At 38.7% G+C, this 15,185-nt stretch overlaps 1 protein-coding gene across 15 annotated transcripts in view; it reads right to left on the bottom strand.

The window, feature by feature from the left end:
- LOC106576577 (putative E3 ubiquitin-protein ligase HERC1) overlaps positions 1-15,185 on the bottom strand; it is a 198,479-nt gene that overhangs the window by 142,602 nt on the left and 40,692 nt on the right. For all 15 annotated transcript variants that reach the window (XM_082958015.1, XM_082958014.1, XM_082958024.1 and 12 more), the window contains exons 16-18: positions 12,910-13,062; positions 7,041-7,173; positions 1,504-1,695 (exon numbers count right to left, since the gene is read on the bottom strand). In XM_082958015.1, the coding sequence (XP_082814141.1) occupies positions 1,504-1,695; positions 7,041-7,173; positions 12,910-13,062 (478 nt within the window). The remainder of the gene's footprint in view (positions 1-1,503; positions 1,696-7,040; positions 7,174-12,909; positions 13,063-15,185) is intronic.

Consider the following 15,185-nt stretch of genomic DNA (forward strand, 5'->3'; position numbering starts at 1 on the left):
GACACAGGATTCCCCTCCATCCAGAGACACAGGATTCCCCTCCATCCAGATACACAGGATTCCCCTCCATCCAGAGACACAGGATTCCCCTCCATCCAGAGACACAGCATTCCCCTCCATCCAGAGACACAGCATTCCCCTCCATCCAGAGACACAGGATTCCCCTCCATCCAGAGACACAGGATTCCCCTCCATCCAGAGACACAGCATTCCCCTCCATCCAGAGACACAGGATTCCCCTCCATCCAGAGACACAGGATTCCCCTCCCCTCCATATCTCCTTACCATGTAGAGGTCACTACAGCTCTATCTCCTTACCATGTAGAGGTCACTACAGCTCTATCTCCTTACCATGTAGAGGTCACTACAGCTCTATCTCCTCACCATGTAGAGGCCACTACAGCTCTATCTCCTCACCATGTAGAGGCCACTACAGCTCTATCTCTATCTCTTTACCATGTAGAGGTCACTACAGCTCTATCTCCTCACCATGTAGAGGCCACTACAGCTCTATCTCTATCTCTTTACCATGTAGAGGTCACTACAGCTCTATCTCCTCACCATGTAGAGGTCACTACAGCTCTATCTTCTCACCATGTAGAGACCACTACAGCTCTATCTCTATCTCCTCACCATGTAGAGGCCACTACAGCTCTATCTCCTCACCATGTAGAGGTCACTACAGCTCTATCTCTATCTCCTCACCATGTAGAGGTCACTACAGCTCTATCTCCTCACCATGTAGAGGTCACTACAGCTCTATCTCTATCTCCTCACCATGTAGAGGTCACTACAGCTCTATCTCCTCACCATGTAGAGGTCACTACAGCTCTACCTCTATCTCCTCACCATGTAGAGGCCACTACAGCTCTATCTCCTCACCATGTAGAGGTCACTACAGCTCTATCTCCTCACCATGTAGAGGCCACTACAGCTCTATCTCTATCTCCTCACCATGTAGAGGCCACTACAGCTCTATCTCCTCACCATGTAGAGGCCACTACAGCTCTATCTCCTCACCATGTAGAGGTCCCTACAGCTCTATCTCTATCTCCTCTCCATGTAGAGGTCCCTACAGCTCTATCTCTATCTCCTCTCCATGTAGAGGTCCCTACAGCTCTATCTCTATCTCCTCACCATGTAGAGGTCACTACAGCTCTATCTCCTCACCATGTAGAGACCACTACAGCTCTATCTCTATCTCCTCACCATGTAGAGGCCACTACAGCTCTATCTCTATCTCCTCACCATGTAGAGGTCACTACAGCTCTATCTCCTCACCATGTAGAGAACACTACAGCTCTATCTCTATCTCCTCACCATGTAGAGGCCACTACAGCTCTATCTCTATCTCCTCACCATGTAGAGACCCCTACAGCTCTATCTCCTCACCATGTAGAGGCCACTACATCTCTATCTCTTCACCGTGTAGAGGTCACTACAGGTCTATCTCTATCTCCTCACCATGTAGAGACCACTACAGCTCTATCTCTATCTCCTCACCATGTAGAGGCCACTGCAGCTCCTGGTCCTCCAGCGGTGTGGCAGCAGGCAGCAGTCTGTTGAGACAGTCTAGAGGAGGAAGCAGGTCTAGCAGGTAGCTCAGCAGAGGTCTGGCTACAGACACTGGTAGTAGTAGTAGACTGTTGACGATCTGACACAGCATACTGCCTGCTGCTGATACGTAGATCACATCTACAACAGAGACAGACAGAGAGATAATAAACCAGGAACTGACACGTAGATCACATCTACAACAGAGACAGAGACAGACAGAGAGATAATAAACCAGGAACTGACATGTACATCACATCTACAACAGAGACAAACAGAGAGATAATAAACCAGGAACTGACACGTAGATCACATCTACAACAGAGACAAACAGAGAGATAATAAACCAGGAACTGACATGTACATCACATCTACAACAGAGACAGACAGAGAGATAATAAACCAGGAACTGACATGTAAATCACATCTACAACAGAGACAGACAGAGAGATAATAAACCAGGAACTGACATGTAGATCACATCTACAACAGAGACAGACAGAGAGATAATAAACCAGGAACTGACATGTACATCACATCTACGACAGACAGAGAGATAATAAACCAGGAACTGACATGTACATCACATCTACAACAGAGACAGACAGAGTGAGGCATTTCTTCTTGGCATTGAAATGAAAACATCTCTGATTCAACAATGCCTGTGTGTTTGAGAGTGAGAGATAGATAGAAAGAGGGAAGAATACAAAAGAAAGGCAGAAAGAGAGGAGAAAGGGTGAGATTGGATCACTGCTGGGATGATATTAGAAAGGGTGAAATTGGACCCCTGCTGGGTTGATTTTAGAAGGGGTGAAATTGGATCCCTGCTGGGTTGATTTTAATTGGGGTGAAATTGGATCCCTGCTGGGTTGATTTTAGAAGGGGTGAAATTGGACCCCTGCTGGGTTGATTTTAGAAGGGGTGAAATTGGATCCCTGCTGGGTTGATTTTAATTGGGGTGAAATTGGATCCCTGCTGGGTTGATTTTAGAAGGGGTGAAATTGGATCCCTGCTGGGTTGATATTAGAAGGGGTGAAATTGGATCCCTGCTGGGTTGATTTTAGAAGGGGTGAAATTGGATCCCTGCTGGGTTGATTTTAGAAGGGGTGAAATTGGATCCCTGCTGGGTTGATATTAGAAGGGGTGAAATTGGATCCCTGCTGGGTTGATATTAGAAGGGGTGAAATTGGATCCCTTCTGGGTTGATATTAGAAGGGGTGAAATTGGATCCCCGCTGGGTTGATATTAGAAGGGGTGAAATTGGATCCCCGCTGGGTTGATATTAGAAGGGATGAAATTGGATCCCTGCTGGGTTGATTTTAGTTGGGGTGAAATTGGATCCCTGCTGGGTTGATTTTAGAAGGGGTGAAATTGGATCCCTGCTGGGTTGATATTAGAAGGGGTGAAATTGGATCCCTGCTGGGTTGATTTTAGAAGGGGTGAAATTGGATCCCTGCTGGGTTGATTTTAGTTGGGGTAAAATTGGATCCCTGCTGGGTTGATTTTAGAAGGGGTGAAATTGGATCCCTGCTGGGTTGATATTAGAAGGGGTGAAATTGGATCCCTGCTGGGTTGATATTAGAAGGGGTGAAATTGGATCCCTTCTGGGTTGATATTAGAAGGGGTGAAATTGGATCCCCGCTGGGTTGATATTAGAAGGGGTGAAATTGGATCCCCGCTGGGTTGATATTAGAAGGGGTGAAATTGGATCCCCGCTGGGTTGATATTAGAAGGGGTGAAATTGGATCCCCGCTGGGTTGATATTAGAAGGGGTGAAATTGGATCCCTGCTGGGTTGATATTAGTGCTGAGCGATTAGTACTTTTGAGGTCAGTTCGGTTTCGGTCCGATTATTAAAAAATAATCAGTATTTTGGTTTTGACAATTCTTTTTATACATGAAATGCACTATGCATTATGTGGGTTGAATGCTGTAACAACACAATAACATAATTAATACAAACCCCATTGTCACGTCCTGACCAATTTGTTCTTATAGTTTGGTCAGGACATGGCAGGGGGCGTTTGTTTCATGTGGTTCAGGGTGTGTTTGTGTATGTGTTCATGTAGAGGGGGTGTTTGTTTTATGTGGTTCGGGCTATGTATTTAGGTAGAGGGGTATTTGATTTATTAGCCTAGGGTTTTGGTTATTGTTCTATGTTAGTTTATTTCTATGTTCAGTCTAGTCGTTTGTATTTCTATGTTTAGTTAATCTGGATTGGGGCCTTCAGTTGGAGGCAGCTGTCTATCGTTGCCTCTGATTGAAGGTCCTATAAATAGGTATGTGTTTTGTCATGGGATTTTGTGGGAGATTGTTGCTGTGTATAGCTTTGTGCCTTACCGGCCTGTTCTTTGTCGTCGTGTTTTTTGTATACGTGTTTGTTTTGGTTTTCCTTCTTTGTCCTTTAATAAAAGAAGATGAGTATACATTTTCCCGCTGCGTCTTGGTCTAAACCCTACGACACCCGTGACACCCATGATGGTAGTGACTGTCCAATACTGCTTTATCTCTTATTAACCATCAGTTATTCATTTTATTTTATATTTGTTTTATTTGATAAGAACTAAATGAAAAGCTCAAATCTATTAAATCAAAGAAGGCTTGTGGTCTAGACAACATCAGAAATGAAATGCTGAAAAACAGCACACCTGAGTTGCAAAATGCTGTGCTTAAATTGTTCAACATGGTTTTAACTTCTGGTTGCTTCCCTGATGTCTGGAACCAGGGGCTCATCTCCCCTATCCACAAAAGTGGAGACAAATCAGACCCCAATAATTACAGGGGAATTTGCGTAAACAGTAACTTGGGAAAGGTTTTCTGTAGCATTTTGAATTCAAGAATTCAAACCTTTCTTCAAGAAAAAAATGTAATAAGTAAATGTCAAATTGGCTTTCTCCCTAACCATCGCACTACTGACCATATATACACCTTACACACACTAATTAATAAACACGTCCACCAAAAAAAAGAGGGCAAAATCTTTGCTTGCTTTATTGACTTTAAAAAAGCATTTGATTCTATTTGGCATGAAGGGCTATTCTACAAAATTCTCCAAAGTGGTCTTGGTGGTAAGGTGTATGACTTAATAAAATGTATGTACACAGAAAATAAATGTGCAATAAAAATCAAAAACCAAAGAACAGAATTATTTTCACAATGTCGAGGTGTGAGACAAGGCTGCAGTTTGAGTCCAAACCTTTTCAACATTTATATCAATGAATTAGCAGACATGTTGGACCATTCTCCAGCCCCAGGACTCACACTATTTGACACAGAGGTGAAATACCTGCTATATGCTGATGACTTGGTACTTCTATCACCAACCAAAGAAGGTCTTCAACAGAACATTAATATTCTAGAGCAATATTGCCATAATTGGGCCCTGGCAGTAAATTTCCAAAAAACGAAAATCATGATTTTCCAAAAGAAAACCAGATGTCAGAAACACAAATATAAATTCACCCTGAACAACACCATCATTGAACACACTAAAAATTACACCTACCTTGGTCTGACCATATCTGCATCGGGAAACTTTAATATGGCAGTGAATGCACTCAAAGAAAAAGCCCGCAGAGCATTGTATGCAATAAAAATGAAATTATTCAAAATCAACATCCCAATTAGAATTTGGACCAAAATATTTGACAGTGTAATCCTACCAATAGCTCTTTACGGAAGTGAGGTTTGGGGGCCACTCAATAAACTGGACTTTAAAATGTGGGACAAACATCCAATTGAAGCCCTACATGCAGAATTCTGTCGGAAAATCCTACAAGTCCAGAGAAATACACCAACTAATGCATGTAGGGCAGAATTGGGCCGCTTTCCAGTAATAATGAAAATACAGAAAAGATCATTAAAATTTTGGCTACATCTAAATTCAAGTCCAAATTCAAGTCTGCAATTTAAAGCACTCCAAACCCAAGAGCTGAGCCCAGAAACGAGCCCTCTCAGTCAGCTGGTGTTGGACCTCACCAACCAAGCTGACACCAGCACTGCTTCAAAAGAAAGAATTCAAATAAACAAAATCATGAACCAATCAAAGGACTCATATTTACAACATTGGAAAAAGGAAACAAAATCCCAAAGCCGACTAAATTGCTACCTGACCCTAAACAGAGAATATGAATTGGCTGATTATCTCTACTCTGTCAGAGATACGAAGCAGAGAGAGATCCTTACCAAGTACAGGCTGAGTGACCACCGATTGGCAATAGAAACCGGCAGACATAAAAAGACATGGCTACCCAAAAAGGAGTGTGTATGTGGTCACTGCACGACAGGGGAGGTAGAGACAGAGATGCACTTTCTCCTTTACTGTGATAAATATTCCTCACAAAGAGATTCCTTATTCACAGAAATGACTACATTTATTCCAAATTTGAACTTATTAAACCCAGAGGAAAAACTAAAAATACTAATGGGCGAAGGAGCAATGGCTCCTCTTGCAGCCAAATATGTATTTGCCTGCCATAGCCTGAGGGACACTGAATAATAACATCTGCATAGTAAACAGTAACTTACTTATTATTACTATTATTGTTATTACAATTATTATTGTTGTTTATCATTCCAAATAGCAGTGGTATGGGTAGTAATGGTAATGATAACAGTTTAGTGATGGTGGTGGTAGTGGTAGTGATAATGATGATAGTAGTTGTAGTACTGATGTAATGGTGAAGATGACCGTTATTTAGTTATAAGTTAGTTATAGATTCATTTTCCATATTTAGATTTTTATACTTATTGCATTCTACTATTTTACTATTATTTTATTGTTATTATTTTAAATTTTGTATTATTTACTGCCATTTTATATTATTATTTGTTATTGTTTATAATTGTATTACAATGTATATTGCATACATTGTTGCTTTGGCAATATTAACACAATGTTTTTCATGCCAATAAAGCAGCTTGAATTTGAATTTGAGAGAGAGAAGGGGAGAGAGAGAGAGAGAGAGAGAGAGAGAGAGGGAGAAAAGAAGAGAGGGAGAGAAGGAGAGAGAGGGAGAGAAGGGGAGAGAGGGAGAGAAAGAGAGACAGAGAAGGAGAGAGACAGAGGGGAGAGAGAGAGAGAGAGAGAGACAGAGAAGGAGAGAGAGAGACAGAGAGAGAGAGAAGGAGAAAGAGGGAGAGAGAGAGAGAGAGAGAGAGGGAAGAGAGAGAGAGAGAGAGGGAGAGAGAGATAGAGAGGTAGAGAGAGATAGAGAGGGAGAGAGAGATAGAGAGGTAGAGAGAGATAGAGAGGGAGAGAGAGGGAGAGAGAGAGAGAGGGAGAGAGAGGGAGAGAGAGATAGACAGAGAGAGAGATAGAGAGAGAGAGAAGGAGAGAGAGAGAGGGTGAGAAGGAGAGAGAGGGAGAGAGAGAGAGGGAGAGAAAGACGGACAGAGACAGAGAGGCAGGCAGACAGACAGAGAGGCAGACAGAGAGGCAGACAGACAGACAGACAGAGACAGTGATACAGTAGGAGACTTAAAAACCTCTTAGTTTCTCTCTGATGCTGCCGTTCCAGGAGCTCTCCTGGAGCAGAGTGGCAGAGCGGGAGAAGATGTCTGTAGCGTGGGGCAGCAACAGCTGGAGGTGCTTATGGAGCAGAGCCACACTGCTAGAGTTCTGGAGATATTAAAGACCAGGACAATGTTACTAACTATTACTACTACTAGAGTTGTAGAGATATTATAGACCAGAACAATGTTACTAACTAACTATTACTACTACTAGAGTTGTAGAGATATGATAGACCAGAACAATGTTACTAACTATTACTACTACTAGAGTTGAAGAGATATTATAGACCAGAACAATGTTACTAACTAACTATTACTACTACTAGAGTTGTAGAGATATTATAGACCAGGACAATGTTACTAACTATTACTACTACTAGAGTTGTAGAGATATTATAGACCAGAACAATGTTACTAACTAACTATTACTACTACTAGAGTTGTAGAGATATTATAGACCAGGACAATGTTACTAACTAACTATTACTACTACTAGAGTTGTAGAGATATTATAGACCAGGACAATGTTACTAACTATTACTACTACTAGAGTTGTAGAGATATGATAGACCAGAACAATGTTACTAACTATTACTACTACTAGAGTTGTAGAGATGTTATAGACCAGAACAATGTAACTAACTATTACTACAACTAGAGTTGTAGAGATATTATAGACCAGGACAATGTTACTAACTATTACTACTACTAGAGTTGTAGAGATATTATAGACCAGAACAATGTTACTAACTATTACTACTACTAGAGTTGTAGAGATATTATAGACCAGAACAATGTTACTAACTATTACTACTACTAGAGTTGAAGAGATATTATAGACCAGAACAATGTTACTAACTATTACTACTACTAGAGTTGTAGAGATATTATAGACCAGAACAATGTTACTAACTATTACTACTACTAGAGTTGTAGAGATATTATAGACCAGAACAATGTTACTAACTATTACTACTACTAGAGTTGAAGAGATATTATAGACCAGAACAATGTTACTAACTAACTATTACTACTACTAGAGTTGTAGAGATATTATAGACCAGGACAATGTTACTAACTATTACTACTAGAGTTGTAGAGATATTATAGACCAGAACAATGTTAATAACTAACTATTACTACTACTAGAGATGTAGAGATATGATAGACCAGAACAATGTTACTAACTAACTATTACTACTACTAGAGTTGTAGAGATATTATAGACCAGGACAATGTTACTAACTATTACTACTACTAGAGTTGTAGAGATATTATAGACCAGAACAATGTTACTAACTAACTATTACTACTACTAGAGATGTAGAGATATTATACACCAGAACAATGTTACTAACTAACTATTACTACTACTAGAGTTGTAGAGATATTATAGACCAGAAGAATGTTACTAACTAACTATTACTACTACTAGAGTTGTAGAGATATTATAGACCAGGACAATGTTACTAACTATTACTACTACTAGGGTTGTAGAGATATTATAGACCAGAACAATGTAACTAACTATTACTACTACTAGAGTTGTAGATATATTATAGACCAGAACAATGTTACTAACTATTACTACTACTAGAGTTGTAGAGATATTATAGACCAGAACAATGTTACTAACTATTACTACTACTAGAGTTGTAGAGATATTATAGACCAGAACAATGTTACTAACTAACTATTACTACTACTAGAGTTGTAGAGCTATTATAGACGAGGACAATGTTACTAACTATTACTACTACTAGAGTTGTAGAGATATTATAGACCAGAACAATGTTACTGACTAACTATTACTACTACTAGAGTTGTAGAGATATTATAGACCAGGACAATGTTACTAACTAACTATTACTACTACTAGAGTTGTAGAGATATGATAGACCAGAACAATGTTACTAACTATTACTACTACTAGAGTTGTAGAGATATTAAAGACCTAAACAATGTTACTAACTATTACTACTACTAGAGATGTAGAGATATTATAGACGAGGACAATGTTACTAACTATTACTACTACTAGAGTTGTAGAGATATTATAGACCAGAACAATGTTACTAACTAACTATTACTACTACTAGAGTTGTAGAGATATTATAGACCAGAACAATGTTACTAACGATTACTACTACTAGAGTTGTAGAGATATTATAGACCAGAACAATGTTACTAACTATTACTACTATTAGAGTTGTAGAGATATTATAGACCAGAACAATGTTACTAACTAACTATTAATACTACAAGAGATGTAGAGATATGATAGACCAGAACAATGTTACTAACTAACTATTACTACTAGTAGAGTTGTAGAGATATTATAGACCAGGACAATGTTACTAACTATTACTACTACTAGAGTTGTAGAGATATTATAGACCAGAACAATGTTACTAACTAACTATTACTACTACTAGAGTTGTAGAGATATTATAGACCAGAACAAGGTTACTAACTATTACTACTACTAGAGTTGTAGAGATATTATAGACCAGGACAATGTTAGTAACTATTACTTCTACTAGAGTTGTAGAGATATTATAGACCAGAACAATGTTACTAACTAACTATTACTACTACTAGAGTTGTAGAGATATTATAGACCAGAAGAATGTTACTAACTAACTATTACTACTACTAGAGTTGTAGAGATATTATAGACCAGAACAATGTTACTAACTAACTATTACTACTACTAGAGTTGTAGAGATATTATAGACCAGAAGAATGTTACTAACTAACTATTACTACTACTAGAGTTGTAGAGATATTATAGACCAGGACAATGTTACTAACTATTACTACTACTAGAGTTGTAGAGATATTATAGACCAGAACAATGTAACTAACTATTACTACTACTAGAGTTGTAGAGATATTATAGACCAGAACAATGTTACTAACTATTACTACTAGAGTTGTAGAGCTATTATAGACCAGAACAATGTTACTAACTATTACTACTACTAGAGTTGTAGAGATATTATAGACCAGAACAATGTTACTAACTATTACTACTACTAGAGTTGTAGAGATATTATAGACCAGAACAATGTTACTAACTAACTATTACTACTACTAGAGTTGAAGATATATTATAGACCAGGACAATGTTACTAACTAACTATTACTACTACTAGAGTTGAAGAGATATTATAGACCAGGACAATGTTACTAACTAACTATTACTACTACTAGAGTTGTAGAGATATTATAGACCAGGACAATGTTACAAACTATTACTACTACTAGAGTTGTAGAGATATTATAGACGAGGACATTGTTACTAACTATTACTACTACTAGAGTTGTAGAGATATTTTAGACCAGAACAATGTTACTAACTATTACTACTACTAGAGTTGTAGAGATATTTTAGACCAGGACAATGTTACTAACTATTACTACTACTAGAGTTGTAGAGATATTATAGACAAGGACAATGTTACTAACTAACTATTACTACTACTAGAGTTGTAGAGATATTATAGACCAGAACAATGTTACTAACTAACTATTACTACTACTAGAGTTGTAGATATATTATAGACCAGAACAATGTTACTAACTATTACTACTACTAGAGTTGTAGAGATATTATAGACCAGAACAATGTTACTAACTAACTATTACTACGACTAGAGTTGTAGAGATATTATAGACCAGAAGAATGTTACTAACTAACTATTACTACTACTAGAGTTGTAGAGATATTATAGACCAGAACAATGTTACTAACTAACTATTACTACTACTAGAGTTGTAGAGATATTATAGACCAGAACAATGTTACTAACTAACTATTACTACTACTAGAGTTGTAGAGATATTATAGACCAGAACAATGTTACTAACTATTACTACTACTAGAGTTGTAGAGATATTATAGACCAGGACAATGTTAGTAACTATTACTTCTACTAGAGTTGTAGAGATATTATAGACCAGAACAATGTTACTAACTATTACTACTACTAGAGTTTTAGAGATATTATAGACCAGAACAATGTAACTAACTATTACTACTACTAGAGTTGTAGAGATATTATAGACCAGGACAATGTTACTAACTATTACTACTACTAGAGTTGTAGAGATATTATAGACCAGAACAATGTTAATAACTATTACTACTACTAGAGTTGTAGAGACATTATAGACCAGAACAATGTTACTAACTAACTATTACTACTACTAGAGTTGTAGAGATATTATAGACCAGGACAATGTTACTAACTATTACTACTACTAGAGTTGTAGAGATATTATAGACCAGAACAATGTAACTAACTATTACTACTACTAGAGTTGTAGAGATATTATAGACCAGAACAATGTAACTAACTATTACTACTACTAGAGTTGTAGAGATATTATAGACCAGAACAATGTTACTAACTATTACTACTAGAGTTGTAGAGATATTATAGACCAGAACAATGTTACTAACTATTACTACTACTAGAGTTGTAGAGATATTATAGACCAGAACAATGTTACTAACTATTACTACTACTAGAGTCGTAGAGATATTATAGACCAGAACAATGTTACTAACTAACTATTACTACTACTAGAGTTGAAGATATATTATAGACCAGGACAATGTTACTAACTAACTATTACTACTACTAGAGTTGAAGAGATATTATAGACCAGGACAATGTTACTAACTAACTATTACTACTACTAGAGTTGTAGAGATATTATAGACCAGAACAATGTTACTAACTAACTATTACTACTACTAGAGTTGTAGAGATATTATAGACCAGAAGAATGTTACTAACTAACTATTACTACTACTAGAGTTGTAGAGATATTATAGACCAGGACAATGTTACTAACTATTCCTACTACTAGGGTTGTAGAGATATTATAGACCAGAACAATATAACTAACTATTACTACTACTAGAGTTGTAGATATATTATAGACCAGAACAATGTTACTAACTATTACTACTACTAGAGTTGTAGAGATATTATAGACCAGAACAATGTTACTAACTAACTATTACTACTACTAGAGTTGTAGAGATATTATAGACGAGGACAATGTTACTAACTATTACTACTACTAGAGTTGTAGAGATATTATAGACCAGAACAATGTTACTGACTAACTATTACTACTACTAGAGTTGTAGAGATATTATAGACCAGAACAATGTTACTAACTAACTATTACTACTACTAGAGTTGTAGAGATATTATAGACCAGAAGAATGTTACTAACTAACTATTACTACTACTAGAGTTGTAGAGATATTATAGACCAGGACAATGTTACTAACTATTACTACTACTAGAGTTGTAGAGATATTATAGACCTGAACAATGTTACTAACTATTACTACTACTAGAGATGTAGAGATATTATAGACGAGGACAATGTTACTAACTATTACTACTACTAGAGTTGTAGAGCTATTATAGACCAGAACAATGTTACTAACTATTACTACTACTAGAGTTGTAGAGATATTATAGACCAGGACAATGTTACTAACTATTACTACTATTAGAGTTGTAGAGATATTATAGACGAGGACAATGTTACTAACTAACTATTACTACTACTATAGTTGTAGAGATATTATAGACCAGAACAATGTTACTAACTATTACTACTAGTGTGTGTGTGTATACATGCCCAGTGTGTGTGTGTATGCATGCCCAGTGTGTGTGTATGCATGCCCAGTGTGTGTGTGTATGCATGCCCAGTGTGTGTGTGTATGCATGCCCAGTGTGTGTGTGTATGCATGCCCAGTGTGTGTGTGTATGCATGCCCAGTGTGTGTGTGTATGCGTGTCCCTGCGTACCTCTGTAACACAGTTGATGTGGCAGTATGCCAGCAGTTGTTTCTGTAGGGAGCAGAGCAGCTCGTGGAGATGGGCCGGCTGACTGCTGTCTGATGAAGACGTTCCCTGGAGCAGCTTGTCACTGTTCTTCTCTAGTTCCCCAAACGCTTGGTCCTGCCACACACACACACACACACACACACACACACACACACACACACACACACACACACACACACACACACACACACACACACACACACACACACACACACACACACACACACACACATTAATATCCAGGCAACAAGAGAGAGAGCACAGAAAACAGACTAGTGATGATCTGCTACTTAATAACACCCAGGAGATAAACTAGCAGGGTAACAGCTACATCTACCACCCAGGAGGTAGACTAGCAGGGTAACAGCCACATCTACCACCCAGGAGATAGACTAGCAGGGTAACAGCCACATCTACCACCCAGGAGATAGACTAGCAGGGTAACAGCTACATCTACCACCCAGGAGATAAACTAGCAGGGTAACAGCTACATCTACCACCCAGGAGATAAACTAGCAGGGTAACAGCTACATCTACCACCCAGGAGATAAACTAGCAGGGTAACAGCCACATCTACCACCCAGGAGATAGACTAGCAGGGTAACAGCCACATCTACCACCCAGGAGATAAACTAGCAGGGTAACAGCTACATCTACCACCCAGGAGATAAACTAGCAGGGTAACAGCCACATCTACCACCCAGGAGATAAACTAGCAGGGTAACAGCCACATCTACCACCCAGGAGATAAACTAGCAGGGTAACAGCTACATCTACCACCCAGGAGATAAACTAGCAGGGTAACAGCCACATCTACCACCCAGGAGATAAACTAGCAGGGTAACAGCTACATCTACCACCCAGGAGATAGACTAGCAGGGTAACAGCTACATCAGAAGCTAGATGAATTAGCTCTGCCCAGCATGTCTCTGCAGGTGGAGAAGAGAGGCGGTGGACACATGGTTCATGATCCATAAAAACACCATCTTAGGAGAGGAGGCAGTGATGAATGTTAGGGTCCCAAATACCACCCTATTCCCTATATAGGGCTCTGGTCTAAAGTAGTGCATTATATAGGGAATAGGGTGCCATTTGGACCTTTGCTGCAGCCAGGAAGAACAATCTGCTGTAATAATAACACGGATCAGCCAGGATGAGTTACCCACTGTTACTGAGGAGAGGAGAGGAGAGGAGAGGAGAGGAGAGGAGAGGAGAGGAGAGGAGAGGAGAGGAGAGGAGAGGAGAGGAGAGGAGAGGAGAGGAGAGGAGAGGAGAGGAGAGGAGAGGAGAGGAGAGGAGAGGAGAGGAGAGAGTGATGGTCTCATTATGCAGTATGAAAAGGTAAAACAGGAAAGCAACAGGAGGTATTTAAGCATGGTTTGTAAGACCATTCTGTACTTGCCCAGAGCTCTGCGACGAGACATAACAGCTTTAGGCCAGTAGACAGTTTTTCATCTAGGTATCTATATTATAGTAAACAGTCTACTCAGTGTTCAATGGTTTAATTATTTTATTACCGCTGTACCCCATTTCAGGTCTAATCACAGACTGGAAGACTCCCAAGAAAAATGGTGCAGGGTTGTCTCTCCATCCATTCACTACCTTTAATCCTGAAGCAACATAACGTAGGGCCTCCCCCTGCCTAAATAATGGTACAGGAAATACTGGATGATTGACAGATTGGCAGAACTAATAGAGATGCCCACAAAACTAGTAGAGAGGTGTAGTCTGTGAAGAGCTGGGCTAATAAAGTACCTCTGTACTCTCTATGAGCTACAGTGCCTTGCAAAATTATTCATCCCCCTTGGCTTTTTTCCTATTTTGTTGCATTACAACTTGTAATTTAAATTGATTTTTATTTGGATTTCATGTAATGGACGTACACAAAATAGTCCAAAATGGTGAAGAGAAATGCAAAAAATTACTTGTTTCAAAAATTATTTTAAAAACAATTATGGAAAAGTGGTACGTGCATATGTATTCACCCCCTTTGCTATGAAGCCCCTAAATAAGATCTGGTGAAACCAATTACCTTCAGAAGTCATATAATTAGTTAAATAAAGTCCACCGGTGTGCAATCTAAGTGTCACATGATCTGTCACATGATCTCAGTTCTGAAAGGCCCCAGAGTCTGCAACACCACTAAGCAAGGGGCACCACCAATCAAGCGGCACCATGAAGACCAAGGAGCACTCCAAACAGGTCAAGGGACAAAGTTGTGGAGAAGTACAGATCAG

This window comes from Salmo salar, chromosome 11 (genome assembly GCF_965601325.2).
Source record: "Salmo salar chromosome 11, fSalSal1, whole genome shotgun sequence".
NCBI classification, from domain to species: domain Eukaryota; kingdom Metazoa; phylum Chordata; class Actinopteri; order Salmoniformes; family Salmonidae; genus Salmo; species Salmo salar.